At 47.3% G+C, this 14316-nt stretch overlaps 1 protein-coding gene across 1 annotated transcript in view; it reads right to left on the bottom strand.

Moving 5' to 3' along the window:
* NAA25 (N-alpha-acetyltransferase 25, NatB auxiliary subunit) overlaps positions 1-12270 on the bottom strand; it is a 120731-nt gene extending 108461 nt beyond the window's left edge. Inside the window, exon 1 of the mRNA XM_068245778.1 lies at positions 12188-12270. Coding sequence (XP_068101879.1) covers positions 12188-12245 — 58 coding nt within the window. The 5' untranslated portion in view covers positions 12246-12270. The remainder of the gene's footprint in view (positions 1-12187) is intronic.
* Positions 12271-14316: the final 2046 nt, after the last annotated feature.

Genomic DNA, 14316 nt, shown 5'->3' on the forward strand with positions numbered 1-14316 from the left:
TTCAACATCACAGTTAGCGAGCGGTGAAGCACCACAGCCAGCAGCATTGCCTTGCACTTGCCCCACAGTTACAATGCTGGCTGCGACTAAAGTCAACCCATCTGTGACTGGGCAAAAAAACAAGATACAGATTTTGGCATCAAGGAGCACCAAAGAGTAAGGCCACATACACACATCAGACTATAGTCTTTGGAAAATGAAAGATCACAGACCAATCTTACCACCCTTCATGTAGTATGAGAGCTATACCTACACAGTCTTTTCTATGGAGCTGAACTCCCCATCATAAACAAATCTTTGCAAGATGCTGCACACTCAGGCCTAGTGCACACCAGAGCGGTTCTGCTGCGGTTTGCGATCAGGATCCGCTAGGGTAAATGTATTTCAATGGGCTGGTGCACACCAGAGCGGGAGGCGTTTTGCAAATTTTGGATTGCGGATGCGTTTCTGCCTCAATGTTAAGTATAGGAAAAACGCAAACCGCTCTGAAAAACGGCACTTCAGAGCGGTTTGCCAGGCGTTTTTTTTACAGTAGCTGTTCAGTAACAGCTTTACTGTAACAATACATGAAATCTACTACACAAAAACGCTTCACAGAACCGCAAAATGCTAGCTGAAACGCTACAGAAAAAGAAGAAAAAGCGTTTCAAAATCTGCTAGCATTTTGCGGATCTGCTAGCGGTTTTTGGTGTGCACCAGGCAACAGATGCTGTACAGACACAAAAGATCAGTATCTGCAACAGATCTGTTCCTGCCAAAGATCCGTTCCTGCAAATTGCATTCATAGTCTATGAGATCTGCAGATCCTCATACACACCTTGTTTAACTGACATTCATCTGCAGATCAGACAATCATCTGCAGATCTGAAAATCCATCCTGGTGGATCTGATCTGCAGATGAATGTCTGTTAAACAAGGTGTGTATGAGGATCTGCAGATATCAGACTATGAATGCATTTTGCAGGAACAGATCTTTTGCAGGAACAGATCTTTTGAGCGTCTACAGCATCTTTGTGTGCAGCATCTTGCAAAGATTTCTGTCTGATGGGGAGTTCAGCTCCATAGAATAGACTGTGTAGGTATGGCTCTCATACTACATGGAAGGGGGTAAAATTGGTCTGTGATCTTTCATTTTCCAAAGACTATGGTCTGATGTGTGTATGAGCCTTAACACTCCAATAGCAATTTAACGTTGAAAATTTCAGCACAAAACAAAATGATCAGGCTTTGGTATTTCAGCCTTGGCCTCATTGAAAGAAATGATGTTCTATCCCTGTGGCTGGATATGCACTTTAACTTCTGAGCATGAACACAATGGCCTCTACTCACAATAGATGTGCAGTAAAGAAATTAAGTAGAAATTACCGACAGTGGTAATTATCTTTTTTTTCCCCACATTCACAAAAATGTTTCCAAGTGTGAGTAAAGGTAGAAGAAGAAAAAAAAAAAAGCATATTGACATGACGGTAATAGTTCAAAATGTTTGTTAAAAGTGTGGAATAAATGCAGAAAATATATTTTCTGTGGAAAAATTCCACAGAAAATATATTTTCTGTGGAAAAATTCCAAAGTCCAGCAAACATAGCTCAAAAGGCTGTAGACTATATGTAATTGGATTTGAAGAGAAAAATAGCACCAGGTACTTACAGGTGAGAAGAAGGGGAAAAAAAACAAAACAAAAAAAAAAAAAACAGTAAAGGCCGTTACACACTGGCATTTTCAACTAAATGGATCCGGTTTCCGCTTCACCGGATCCGTAAGGCTTGGTCCTGTCAAGCACAGTTCCCCAACCCTGACCTCAAGGCCCGCCAACAGTAAATGTTTTGCATGAAACCACAAACATTCACAGGTGAGGTCCTCCTTGAAGGAGGAAGTGTGGTAGTCACGTGACAAGATGTGGGACTCCATTGTGGAAGAAGCCTGGGTAAGTTAATCCTCCCTCACTCGCACACTCAGATGCATAAGCCTGGCCCCCCTCACCTACACGCTCAGGTGCACTTTATCGTCCCTACAGACCCCCACCCGCAGTGGAATTTGCCCCTAAAGAATGGTCCGTTTCTTCTATAGTGTGAAGAAATGTTCTGTACTCTCATTGCCCCCAAAGCAGGGCTTCATCTTCCGTTTCCGGTCTGCTGGGCTAATCGTTCCGGGAAAAACTGGTGCAACAGCAAACTTGCGATCCGTTCAGTGGAATGTATGTAATGGATCAGTTCGAACGGACTGATGAACGGTTCCATAGGTTAACACTGAATCCATTTGCATCCGTTCCAATTGTACAGTATGCATTGTACGAACCGACCGTTTAACAAAAGTGTGAAATGAGCCTTATTAAGGATGAAACAATTTGCTCTTTTCATTATGAATTTCATTTTTTGCAGAGCTTAGCGCTAAAATAAAATTTACAGACATGTTACTGCACTTATCTCTTTTTTACTGCACTTAGTTTCCGCAAACAGTAGTTTTAAGGCAGAAAACACTGTGAGGCCTGGAACCCACTACAAAACGCTATCGCTAATCGCAATCGCTAGCGTTTTGTATGAGCAGTTTGTAAGAGATTTACTGAGCGTTTTAGGGAGCGATTTTAAAAAGTGTATCAATTTGCCAGCGGTTGTGTAGCGATTAGCGTTTTAAAGTCTGATTGGTCCTTTCAATTAATTTTAATTTTGTTACAGTGTGCAGTAACTTTAAAACGCTGGCAAAATCGCTCCGTGCAGGTTTTAATGAGCGATTACCCCAGCGATTATATACTTTACATTGAAGCCCAAACGCTAACTAAATGCTGCATGTCCTGCATTTACGACTTTGCTAATCGCAATCGCTTCTGTGGAATTTGCACCATCCATTTACCAGGGCTGTGGAGTCGGAGTTGGAGTCGGGGCAATTTTGGGCAACCGGAGTCAGAGTTTGAGTCGTTGATTTCATAAATTGAGGAGTCGGATGATTTTTGTACAAAATCCAAAGCCCTGTTAAGTATTAGACTAAGGAGTTGGAGTTTGAGGAGTCGGAGCCATTTTGGGTACCGGGGGTTGGAGTCTTGGTTTCATAAACCGAGGAGTCGGAAGATTTTTGTACCGACTCCACAGCCCTGCCATTTACATTGGCAGAGCGTTTAGGGGAATCGCTAGCGATTTATCATGCTCCCTAAACGCTCAAAGAATCGCTCTAGTGGGTTCCAGCCCTGAAAGTGGACATAGTCATGCTTCAGTCTAATTTTCCCACATTTGGTTATCAACTGTTGTAACTCATTGTGAATGGAGGCCATTGAAAGAAATTCTTACTACTGTGGTTTGCACTTACGCTACCTGAATATGTTACCTAGTTCACCAACAGGAGAATTCTTTTTTTTTCTATCAAATTACGGTACCTCAGTGTGATAAATTACTTCCACTAGATATTTATTATAATTTATCAGAACATACATGACTTTTGACACCTCCACACATCACCTATCTTTTCACCAGGGATGAGCAACAGATGAATTCCCAAATAAGTTTTATTCGGAATTCATCAAGGTAATTAACACACCTGAGCCTCCTGCTTTAATCCGTCCCACACTGCGTTCCAATTCACGGTCACATGACTACCGCACTTCCTCCTTTCGGGTTGAAGGAGGAAGTGCGGTAGTCACGTGAAGTGGGACGTGCCGTGGGACCAATTAAAGCAGAAGGCTCCAGTATGATAATATACACATTTATTGCCTAATCTAAGGGACTAGCAGGCGGGGGAACACACAATTTGTCTAGGAAGATATTGGGTACACCTTGATTGCCACAAGTTAGGTTGTTATGGTTAGCAATGTTTTATATTGCAATGTTTTGTATGTTTATGAAAGACTAAAACTCAATAAAAATATTCTTTAAAAAAAAAAAAAAAAGCAGAAGGCTCCTGGGTAAATGTAAACCCTAACCAGCCACCCCCCCCCCCTCTCAGGTGTGCCAATTACATGGATGAATTACGCATAAAACCTATTTGGAATTCATCTGTTGCTCATCCCTGCTTTTCACAGCAATAAAGGCTTTAATGTACCCATATACAGCTGTCATTCAAACAACAAACAAGACACAGAACATTTATATCGCTCTTTTCTCCTGGCGGACTCAAAGCGCCAGAGCTGCAGCCACTAGGACGCGCTCTATAGGCAGTAGCAGTGTTAAGGAGATTTACCCAAGGTCTCCTACTGAATAGGTGCTGGCTTACTGAACAGGCAGAGCCAAGATTCGAACCCAGGTCTCCTGTGTCAGAGGCAGAGCCATTACACTATCCAGCCACTACATTCAGGTACACCATGGATAAGGCTATAAACTTCATGCATTAATACATTATTATTGTAATGCCTTTATAGTCCATTTCAATAGTGCTTCACTGTGTGTGCCAGCTTTTGAAGCACAGGAGCTGTTCAAAGAAGTTGCGCTAGAAAAGGACAGGACTGTGTTCTACTACCGCATTAGAGACAAAACCGACACATCTGAACAGATACTATAGAGAATAAAGGTTCCATCCACAGGTTTATCAGCTTGACCCCATTGCAGAAAACGATATAATCTTATGTATAGAGGGAATTGAACCTAAAACAAACACTAAAGTGTTGTTGTGGCAGGCAGCTGAAGGATAGCAAACATTGAGATGGTATATTAATTAGGTGTTATTATATTTAGCTGGTAGCAGGCATGTGAGAAATGAATGTGGCAGCACCAAGGTATAGATAGTAAAAAAACAGGAGCCCCTACAGCAAGCACTGTGAAGTGTGTATGGCAGGCAGCCACAAAGCAGGCTCTGTGGAGTATACACAACCAGCATCCATTACAGACACTAGGGCCCATATGCAATTCACTTTTTCACCTGAGTTTTCTCCTAGGAAATGATTTTTCATCTTCGATTTAAAATAACTTTCCAGCACTTTTCAATTTAAAAAGTACCAAAAAAGTAGGTAAAAAGTACTATCAAATTTATTTTCAGTATGTTCTTGCTTTCTGGTGGCTTAAAAGGCATTTTATTGACACGTTTAAAATTATCACCTAGGAGAAAACTCAGGTGAAAAAGTGAATTGCATATGGGCCTAGGTGTGTACATTACAGTCTGCCATAGATCAGACTCTATGAAGTTTATTAAAGAATGCACCCCACAATATGGGGTGTATCAGGCTAGCAGCAGGAGAGCATACAGCAGACTTTTCGAAAGTAATGCCTAAGGATGGCGACGCAAATAATGTTGAGTTGAAGCCAGATCATTCCAACTTTTTATGCAGTTTGAAAAAAGACACATTGGGCTCTATTCATAAAAAAGTTGTTGCGAGAAAACTCCTGGAGGGAAAATACTGCAGCGGTATTTTACACTTCTGGGTGGTCATTCAAAGAAATCTTGAAAGCTGCGATGCAAGAGCGGAGATCTCCCGCTGAAAGCTGGCGGTAAGCTGTCGGAAGGCATGCGGAAACACTTCAGCCGGCAGAGTCCCTCCGTGCACTGCTCTCTCTGGGAGGTCTGTCCCATTCACTTGTATGTAATCCGCAAAATCAGAGGAAGCGGTATTTCCCGTCCACATACCGCTTCCTCTAATCTTTATGAATGGCCATTTTGTTACTTTTTTCTAGATAAATCTAGAAAAACACTGGAGAAGGCGGAAATTTCTCGCTCTGCTGGGGGATTGTAGATTTTCATGCGGGAACAGCTTTTATGAATGCCGACTTTGCTAAATGGACGGGAAAATCCGCTGTTTTGAGCGGAAAACTTGCGGTAAGGTTTTATGAATAGAGCCCATTGAAGGAAGCCAAGGTGTTAAACTTCTAAGCTGCATACATTTACATAAGAAATAAGCATAATTCTGCATCAACTTGTAATTATTTGTATCTCATTGACTATCCCTAGTAATGACAGGTGTATACAGCAGTCAGTAGGAGGCCATACAGGAAATACAGGGGTGTATACTGCAGGAGCCCATTCAGAATGCCCACAGGAGTACATACAGCTGGAAACCGGTTATGCATAAGGAGAATTACATGACAGGAAGCTATAAGGCACACACAGAGGTCTTTCATTATGATAGCCTGTTTATTATACAATAAAAGAGCAGAAGACTATTGGATGGTTCCGGCTTCTTCTACCAGAGAGGTGTACATGGCAAGAGGCTATAAAGCATGCACAGAGAGGTGTACATGGCAGGAGTCTGTACAGCATGCACAGAGAGGTGTACATGGCAGGAGTCTGTACAGCATGCACAGAGAGGTGTACATGGCAGGAGTCTGTACAGCATGCACAGAGAGGTGTACATGGCAGGAGTCTGTACAGCATGCACAGAGAGGTGTACATGGCAGGAGTCTGTACAGCATGCACAGAGAGGTGTACATGGCAGGAGTCTGTACAGCATGCACAGAGAGGTGTACATGGCAGGAGTCTGTACAGCATGCACAGAGAGGTGTACATGGCAGGAGTCTGTACAGCATGCACAGAGAGGTGTACATGGCAGGAGTCTGTACAGCATGCACAGAGAGGTGTACATGGCAGGAGTCTGTACAGCATGCACAGAGAGGTGTACATGGCAGGAGTCTGTACAGCATGCACAGAGAGGTGTACATGGCAGGAGTCTGTACAGCATGCACAGAGAGGTGTACATGGCAGGAGTCTGTACAGCATGCACAGAGAGGTGTATATGGCAGGAGGCTGTACAGTATGCACAGAGAGGTGTATATGGCAGGAGTCTGTACAGCATGCACAGAGAGGTGTATATGGCAGGAGGCTGTACAGCATGCACAGAGGTGTATATGGCAGGAGGCTGCACAGCATGCACAGAGGTGTATATGGCAGGAGGCTGTACAGCATGCACAGAGGTGTATATGGCAGGAGGCTGTACAGTATGCACAGAGAGGTGTATATAGCAGGAGGCTGTACAGCATGCACAGAGGGGTGTATATGGCAGGAGGCTGCACAGCATGCACAGAGAGGTGTATATGGCAGGAGGCTGTACAGCATGCACAGAGAGGTGTATATGGCAGGAGGCTGTACAGCATGCACATAGATGTGTATGAGGCAGGAGGCTGTACGGCATGCACAGAGGTGTATATGGCAGGAGGCTGCACGGCATGCACAGAGGTGTATATGGCAGGAGGCTGCACGGCATGCACAGAGGTGTATATGGCAGGAGGCTGCACGGCATGCACAGAGGTGTATATGGCAGGAGGCTGCACAGCATGCACAGAGGTGTATATGGCAGGAGGCTGCACAGCATGCACAGAGGTGTATATGGCAGGAGGCTGCACAGCATGCACAGAGGTGTATATGGCAGGAGGCTGCACAGCATGCACAGAGGTGTATATGGCAGGAGGCTGCACAGCATGCACAGAGGTGTATATGGCAGGAGGCTGCACAGCATGCACAGAGGTGTATATGGCAGGAGGCTGCACAGCATGCACAGAGGTGTATATGGCAGGAGGCTGCACAGCATGCACAGAGGTGTATATGGCAGGAGGCTGCACAGCATGCACAGAGGTGTATATGGCAGGAGGCTGCACAGCATGCACAGAGGTGTATATGGCAGGAGGCTGCACAGCATGCACAGAGGTGTATATGGCAGGAGGCTGCACAGCATGCACAGAGAGGTGTATATGGCAGGAGGCTGCACAGCATGCACAGAGAGGTGTATATGGCAGGAGGCTGCACAGCATGCACAGAGAGGTGTATATGGCAGGAGGCTGCACAGCATGCACAGAGAGGTGTATATGGCAGGAGGCTGCACAGCATGCACAGAGAGGTGTATATGGCAGGAGGCTGCACAGCATGCACAGAGAGGTGTATATGGCAGGAGGCTGCACAGCATGCACAGAGAGGTGTATATGGCAGGATGCTGCACAGCATGCACAGAGGTGTATATGGCAGGATGCTGCACAGCATGCACAGAGAGGTGTATATGGCAGGAGGCTGCACAGCATGCACAGAGAGGTGTATATGGCAGGAGGCTGCACAGCATGCACAGAGAGGTGTATATGGCAGGAGGCTGTACAGCATGCACAGAGAGGTGTATATGGCAGGAGGCTGTACAGCATGCACAGAGAGGTGTATATGGCAGGAGGCTGTACAGCATGCACAGAGAGGTGTATATGGCAGGAGACTGTACAGCATGCACAGAGAGGTGTAGGTAGCAGGAGGCTGTACAGCATGCACAGAGAGGTGTATGTAGCAGGAGGCTGTACAGCATGCACAGAGAGGTGTATGTAGCAGGAGGCTGTACAGCATGCACAGAGAGGTGTATGTAGCAGGAGGCTGTACAGCATGCACAGAGAGGTGTATGTGGCAGGAGGCTGTACAGCATGCACAGAGAGGTGTATGTGGCAGGAGGCTGTACAGCATGCACAGAGAGGTGTATGTGGCAGGAGGCTGTACAGCATGCACAGAGAGGTGTATATAGCAGGAGGCTGTACAGCATGCACAGAGAGGTGTATATGGCAGGAGGCTGTACAGTATGCACAGAGGTGTATATGGCAGGAGGCTGTACAGTATGCACAGAGAGGTGTATGTGGCAGGAGGCTGTACAGCATGCACAGAAAGGTGTATATGGCAGGAGGCTGTACAGTATGCACAGAGGTGTATGTAGCAGGAGGCTGTACAGTATGCACAGAGAGGTGTATACGGCAGGAGGCTGTACAGCATGCACAGAGACTCGGAGAGGTGTATATGGCAGGAGGCTGTACAGCATGCACAGAGAGGTGTATATGGCAGGAGGCTGTACAGCATGCACAGAGAGGTGTATATGGCAGGAGGCTGTACAGTATGCACAGAGAGGTGTATATGGCAGGAGGCTGTACAGCATGCACAGAGAGGTGTATATGGCAGGAGGCTGTACAGTATGCACAGAGAGGTGTATATGGCAGGGGGCTGTACAGCATGCACAGAGAGGTGTATATGGCAGGAGGCTGTACAGTATGCACAGAGAGGTGTATATGGCAGGGGGCTGTACAGTATGCACAGAGAGGTGTATATGGCAGGGGGCTGTACAGTATGCACAGAGAGGTGTATATGGCAGGAGGCTGTACAGTATGCACAGAGGTGTATATGGCAGGAGGCTGTACAGTATGCACAGAGAGGTGTATGTGGCAGGAGGCTGTACAGCATGCACAGAAAGGTGTATATGGCAGGAGGCTGTACAGTATGCACAGAGGTGTATGTAGCAGGAGGCTGTACAGTATGCACAGAGAGGTGTATACGGCAGGAGGCTGTACAGCATGCACAGAGACTCGGAGAGGTGTATATGGCAGGAGGCTGTACAGCATGCACAGAGAGGTGTATATGGCAGGAGGCTGTACAGCATGCACAGAGAGGTGTATATGGCAGGAGGCTGTACAGTATGCACAGAGAGGTGTATATGGCAGGAGGCTGTACAGCATGCACAGAGAGGTGTATATGGCAGGAGGCTGTACAGCATGCACAGAGAGGTGTATATGGCAGGAGGCTGCACAGCATGCACAGAGACTCAGAGAGGTGTATGTAGCAGGAGGCTGTACAGTATGCACAGAGAGGTGTATGTAGCAGGAGGCTGTACAGTATGTACAGAGAGGTGTATATGGACTCAGAGAGGTGTTTATGGCAGGAGGCTGCACAGCATGCACAGAGACTCAGAGAGGTGTATATGGCAGGAGGCTGTACAGCATGCACAGAGAGGTGTATATGGCAGGAGGCTGTACAGCATGCACAGAGAGGTGTATATGGCAGGAGGCTGTACAGCATGCACAGAGAGGTGTATATGGCAGGAGGCTGTACAGCATGCACAGAGAGGTGTATATGGCAGGAGGCTGTACAGCATGCACAGAGAGGTGTATATGGCAGGAGGCTGTACAGCATGCACAGAGAGGTGTATATGGCAGGAGGCTGTACAGCATGCACAGAGAGGTGTATATGGCAGGAGGCTGTACAGCATGCACAGAGAGGTATATATGGCAGGAGGCTGTACAGCATGCACAGAGAGGTATATATGGCAGGGCGTACATTTGAAATCGGCGCCGGTAGACTTGGGCGCAGGATACAGCGGTATATGGCTGATCCTGCTTCTGCACAAGTCCGGGCCGATTTAATTACTATTCCCCCTCCAGGCCGACATGGATAGTGGGGGAATGAAATAATTCGGCTTCCAGCGATTGCTGGAGGCCGAATTATTGTTTTTAAGCAACTTCGGCTCTGTCTTCTGACGGAGCCGACGTTACTCACTGAGCGCTTCAATAGGAATGATTCCTATTGAAGTCTATGGAGGCGCCGGCTGCGCCCAAATCTAGCAGCGCTGAAAAGCACTGCTCCGATGGCAGGAGGCTGTACAGCATGCACAGAGAGGTGTATGTAGCAGGAGGCTGTACAGTATGCACAGAGAGGTGTATATGGCAGGAGGCTGTACAGTATGCACAGAGAGGTGTATGTAGCAGGAGGCTGTACAGTATGTACAGAGAGGTGTATATGGACTCAGAGAGGTGTTTATGGCAGGAGGCTGCACAGCATGCACAGAGACTCAGAGAGGTGTATATGGCAGGAGGCTGTACAGCATGCACAGAGACTCAGAGAGGTGTATATGGCAGGAGGCTGTACAGCATGCACAGAGAGGTGTATATGGCAGGAGGCTGTACAGCATGCACAGAGAGGTGTATATGGCAGGAGGCTGTACAGCATGCACAGAGAGGTGTATATGGCAGGAGGCTGTACAGCATGCACAGAGAGGTGTATATGGCAGGAGGCTGTACAGCATGCACAGAGAGGTGTATATGGCAGGAGGCTGTACAGCATGCACAGAGAGGTGTATATGGCAGGAGGCTGTACAGCATGCACAGAGAGGTGTATATGGCAGGAGGCTGTACAGCATGCACAGAGAGGTGTATATGGCAGGAGGCTGTACAGCATGCACAGAGAGGTGTATATGGCAGGAGGCTGTACAGCATGCACAGAGAGGTGTATATGGCAGGAGGCTGTACAGCATGCACAGAGAGGTGTATATGGCAGGAGGCTGTACAGCATGCACAGAGAGGTGTATATGGCAGGAGGCTGTACAGCATGCACAGAGAGGTGTATATGGCAGGAGGCTGTACAGCATGCACAGAGAGGTGTATATGGCAGGAGGCTGTACAGCATGCACAGAGAGGTATATATGGCAGGAGGCTGTACAGCATGCACAGAGAGGTGTATGTAGCAGGAGGCTGTACAGTATGCACAGAGAGGTGTATATGGCAGGAGGCTGTACAGTATGTACAGAGAGGTGTATATGGACTCAGAGAGGTGTTTATGGCAGGAGGCTGCACAGCATGCACAGAGACTCAGAGAGGTGTATATGGCAGGAGGCTGTACAGCATGCACAGAGAGGTGTATATGGCAGGAGGCTGTACAGCATGCACAGAGAGGTGTATATGGCAGGAGGCTGTACAGCATGCACAGAGAGGTGTATATGGCAGGAGGCTGTACAGCATGCACAGAGAGGTGTATATGGCAGGAGGCTGTACAGCATGCACAGAGAGGTGTATGTAGCAGAAGGCTGTACAGCATGCACAGAGGTGTATGTAGCAGAAGGCTGTACAGTATGCACAGAGAGGTGTATGTAGCAGAAGGCTGTACAGTATGCACAGAGAGGTGTATGTAGCAGGAGGCTGTACAGCATGCACAGAGAGGTGTATGTAGCAGGAGGCTGTACAGCATGCACAGAGAGGTGTATGTAGCAGGAGGCTGTACAGTATGCACAGAGAGGTGTATATGGCAGGAGGCTGCACAGCATGCACAGAGACTCAGAGAGGTGTATGTAGCAGGAGGCTGTACAGTATGCACAGAGAGGTGTATGTGGCAGGAGGCTGTACAGCATGCACAGAGAGGTGTATATGGCAGGAGGCTGTACAGCATGCACAGAGAGGTGTATGTAGCATGAAGCTATAGGGCGGGTGAGAGGGGTGTCCATGGCAGAAGGCCATGCAGCAGGAACAGAGAGGTATATTCGGATAGAGGTCGTACAGCAGGCACTGAGGAGTATATCCAGCTGGCAGCAGCAGAATAACCCATGAATAATGACAGCCACGGGTCACCGAAGGCAGTTCGCCTACCCCGCCCGAGCAGCCATTCATCGGTTCCCGGTGCCAGGCCTCACTCCTGCCCCGCCAAGCCACCACTCCGCGCTGCAGCTAGCTACGCCGCGCCCGCCCGCAACAGCTGCCCTCAACTACCCCTGGCCCTTTCCACTTACCGTAAATCGGTCTGAGCCTCCTGTCGTTAGGATCCTGCACATGGCCCCGCGCCGCCATGATGACAAGCGCAGAAGCGGAGTACGCATGCGCGGCAGGAAGCGGACGGCGGCGTTAAAGGGACAGCTCAGCTGAGCGGCGGGGGTTTGCTGTCACTACTCAATGCCCAGTCTGAGAGTACTGTAGTGTGTGATCGGGTCATTGCGCTCTGTGTACTGCGCTGCATGTACCTATTTACTTCTGTACTACTACTACTACTGCTCTAAGCTACAAGGAGTGCCAGAATTGTTTCAGACCACCGCATTATGTGTAACCTGTTCTGCTTTGCTGAGATGGGATGGGGACGGAAGAGACTCGCCACTATTTTTATCAACAGCGCATGGGAAGATGTTGGTGTATAAATAAAATTTTAAAAAATCTATGATCAGATTATGAGCTGAGTGGGATCTATCTTTTGACCACTTCAACCAGTGGCCAGCGTTTTAGAATTCATACTACATTTCACTCATTTGTTCAATTCTTTTAAATGTTGAGATATAGTATAGACCAGGGGTCCCCAAACTTTTTCGGTCAAGGGCCACCGGTGTTATTTAAGTATCATACTTTGTCAAGGGACCCTACCCGGACTATTTAGGTAGAGCAATTAGATATTTGTATATGTTAAAGTATCATACTACTGCTACATTTTGAACTACCAGGTAGGATTCATTGACAATTGATATGGAAGTGTCAAAGTACCATACTGACAAAATTAGAACTACCTGGTAGGATCAATTGACAATTGATAACAGGGGCCTAGCTAGAAATGACTGGGCCCCATAGCAAAACATTTTTATGGGCCCTCACCCCCTTCCAACCCCACGGACCTCGGACCTCCCACCCAAACATTCCTCCAGGACCCTCCACCCCAACATTCCCACACCCCTCTAAGTACAGTATAAGTAGCCAGGTCTATAGGTGTCCCCAGTTTAGGTAGTAGTCAGGGGCTTAACTAGAAATCACTGGGCCCCCTTGTGGCAACAGCAATTTAAACTAAATGCTGTACAAACGTTTTAACTCATACATGAACATTATGGAAAATCCAAGTTGAAAATAAACTGTGAAGATAAACAATTTCATCCATCCTACTCCTGAAAAATATATTCATTTTTTTAGAACCGCCCCATTTTATTTTCTGTTTTAAAAAGCTAAAAAAAAGTAGGTTTAATGCTATTGTCTCATATGATGATGATTCATCTTTTCCCATAGTCTCGCAGTTAGCAATCATGTGACCCCCAACAAGACAAATTCAGCAATCATGAGGCCCCTATCAAGACAAATTCAGCAATCATGAGGCCCCCAACATGACAAATTCAGCAATAATGAGACCCCCAACAAATGATGAGGTCCCCAAAAAGACAAATTCAGCAATCATGAGGCCCCTATCAAGACAAATTCAGCAATCATGAGGCCCCCAGCATGACAAATTCAGCAATCATGAGGCCCCCAACAAATCATGAGGCCCCAAACAAGACAAATTCAGCAATCATGAGGCCCCAAACAAGACAAATTCAGCAGTCATGAGGCTCATAAATAGACAGCATTTCACATATATAGGCATAATGCCCCCTTAATATGGTAGACACCTCTCACCTGGCTTCTGAATTCTCATGTACTGGCTGCTGTGCCTGGCAATACTGTTTTTGGCTGGATTGGGGATGATGTGTGGGCTGAAAGGCCTGGCAGTGATGCTGTGGCAGGGGTTGGCTGGCGGTGATGCTGTGGCCGATGCTGTGGCTGGGTTGGCAGTGATGCTGTGGCTGGGTTGGCTGGCGGTGATGCTGTGCTGTGCTTGGCTGGTTGAAGTAAATGCTGGCCTGACTGGTGGTGATGCTGTGGCCTTTTGACAGTGATTCTGGGCTAGTTGGCTGATGGTGATGGCCTGGATAGTTTAGGTAGTGACAGGTGCCCCCTAGTTAAGGTAGCGCCAGGAGTCCCCCAGTTTAGGTAGTGACAGGAGCCCCCCAGTTCAGGTAGTGACAGGAGCCCCCCAGTTCAGGCAGTGACAGGAGCCCCCCAGTTCAGGCAGTGACAGGAGCCCCCCAGTTCAGTCAGGCAGTGACAGGGGCCCCCAGTGTAAGTAGTGACAGGT

The sequence above is a fragment of the Hyperolius riggenbachi genome, chromosome 1 (genome assembly GCF_040937935.1).
Source record: "Hyperolius riggenbachi isolate aHypRig1 chromosome 1, aHypRig1.pri, whole genome shotgun sequence".
Taxonomy (NCBI): domain Eukaryota; kingdom Metazoa; phylum Chordata; class Amphibia; order Anura; family Hyperoliidae; genus Hyperolius; species Hyperolius riggenbachi.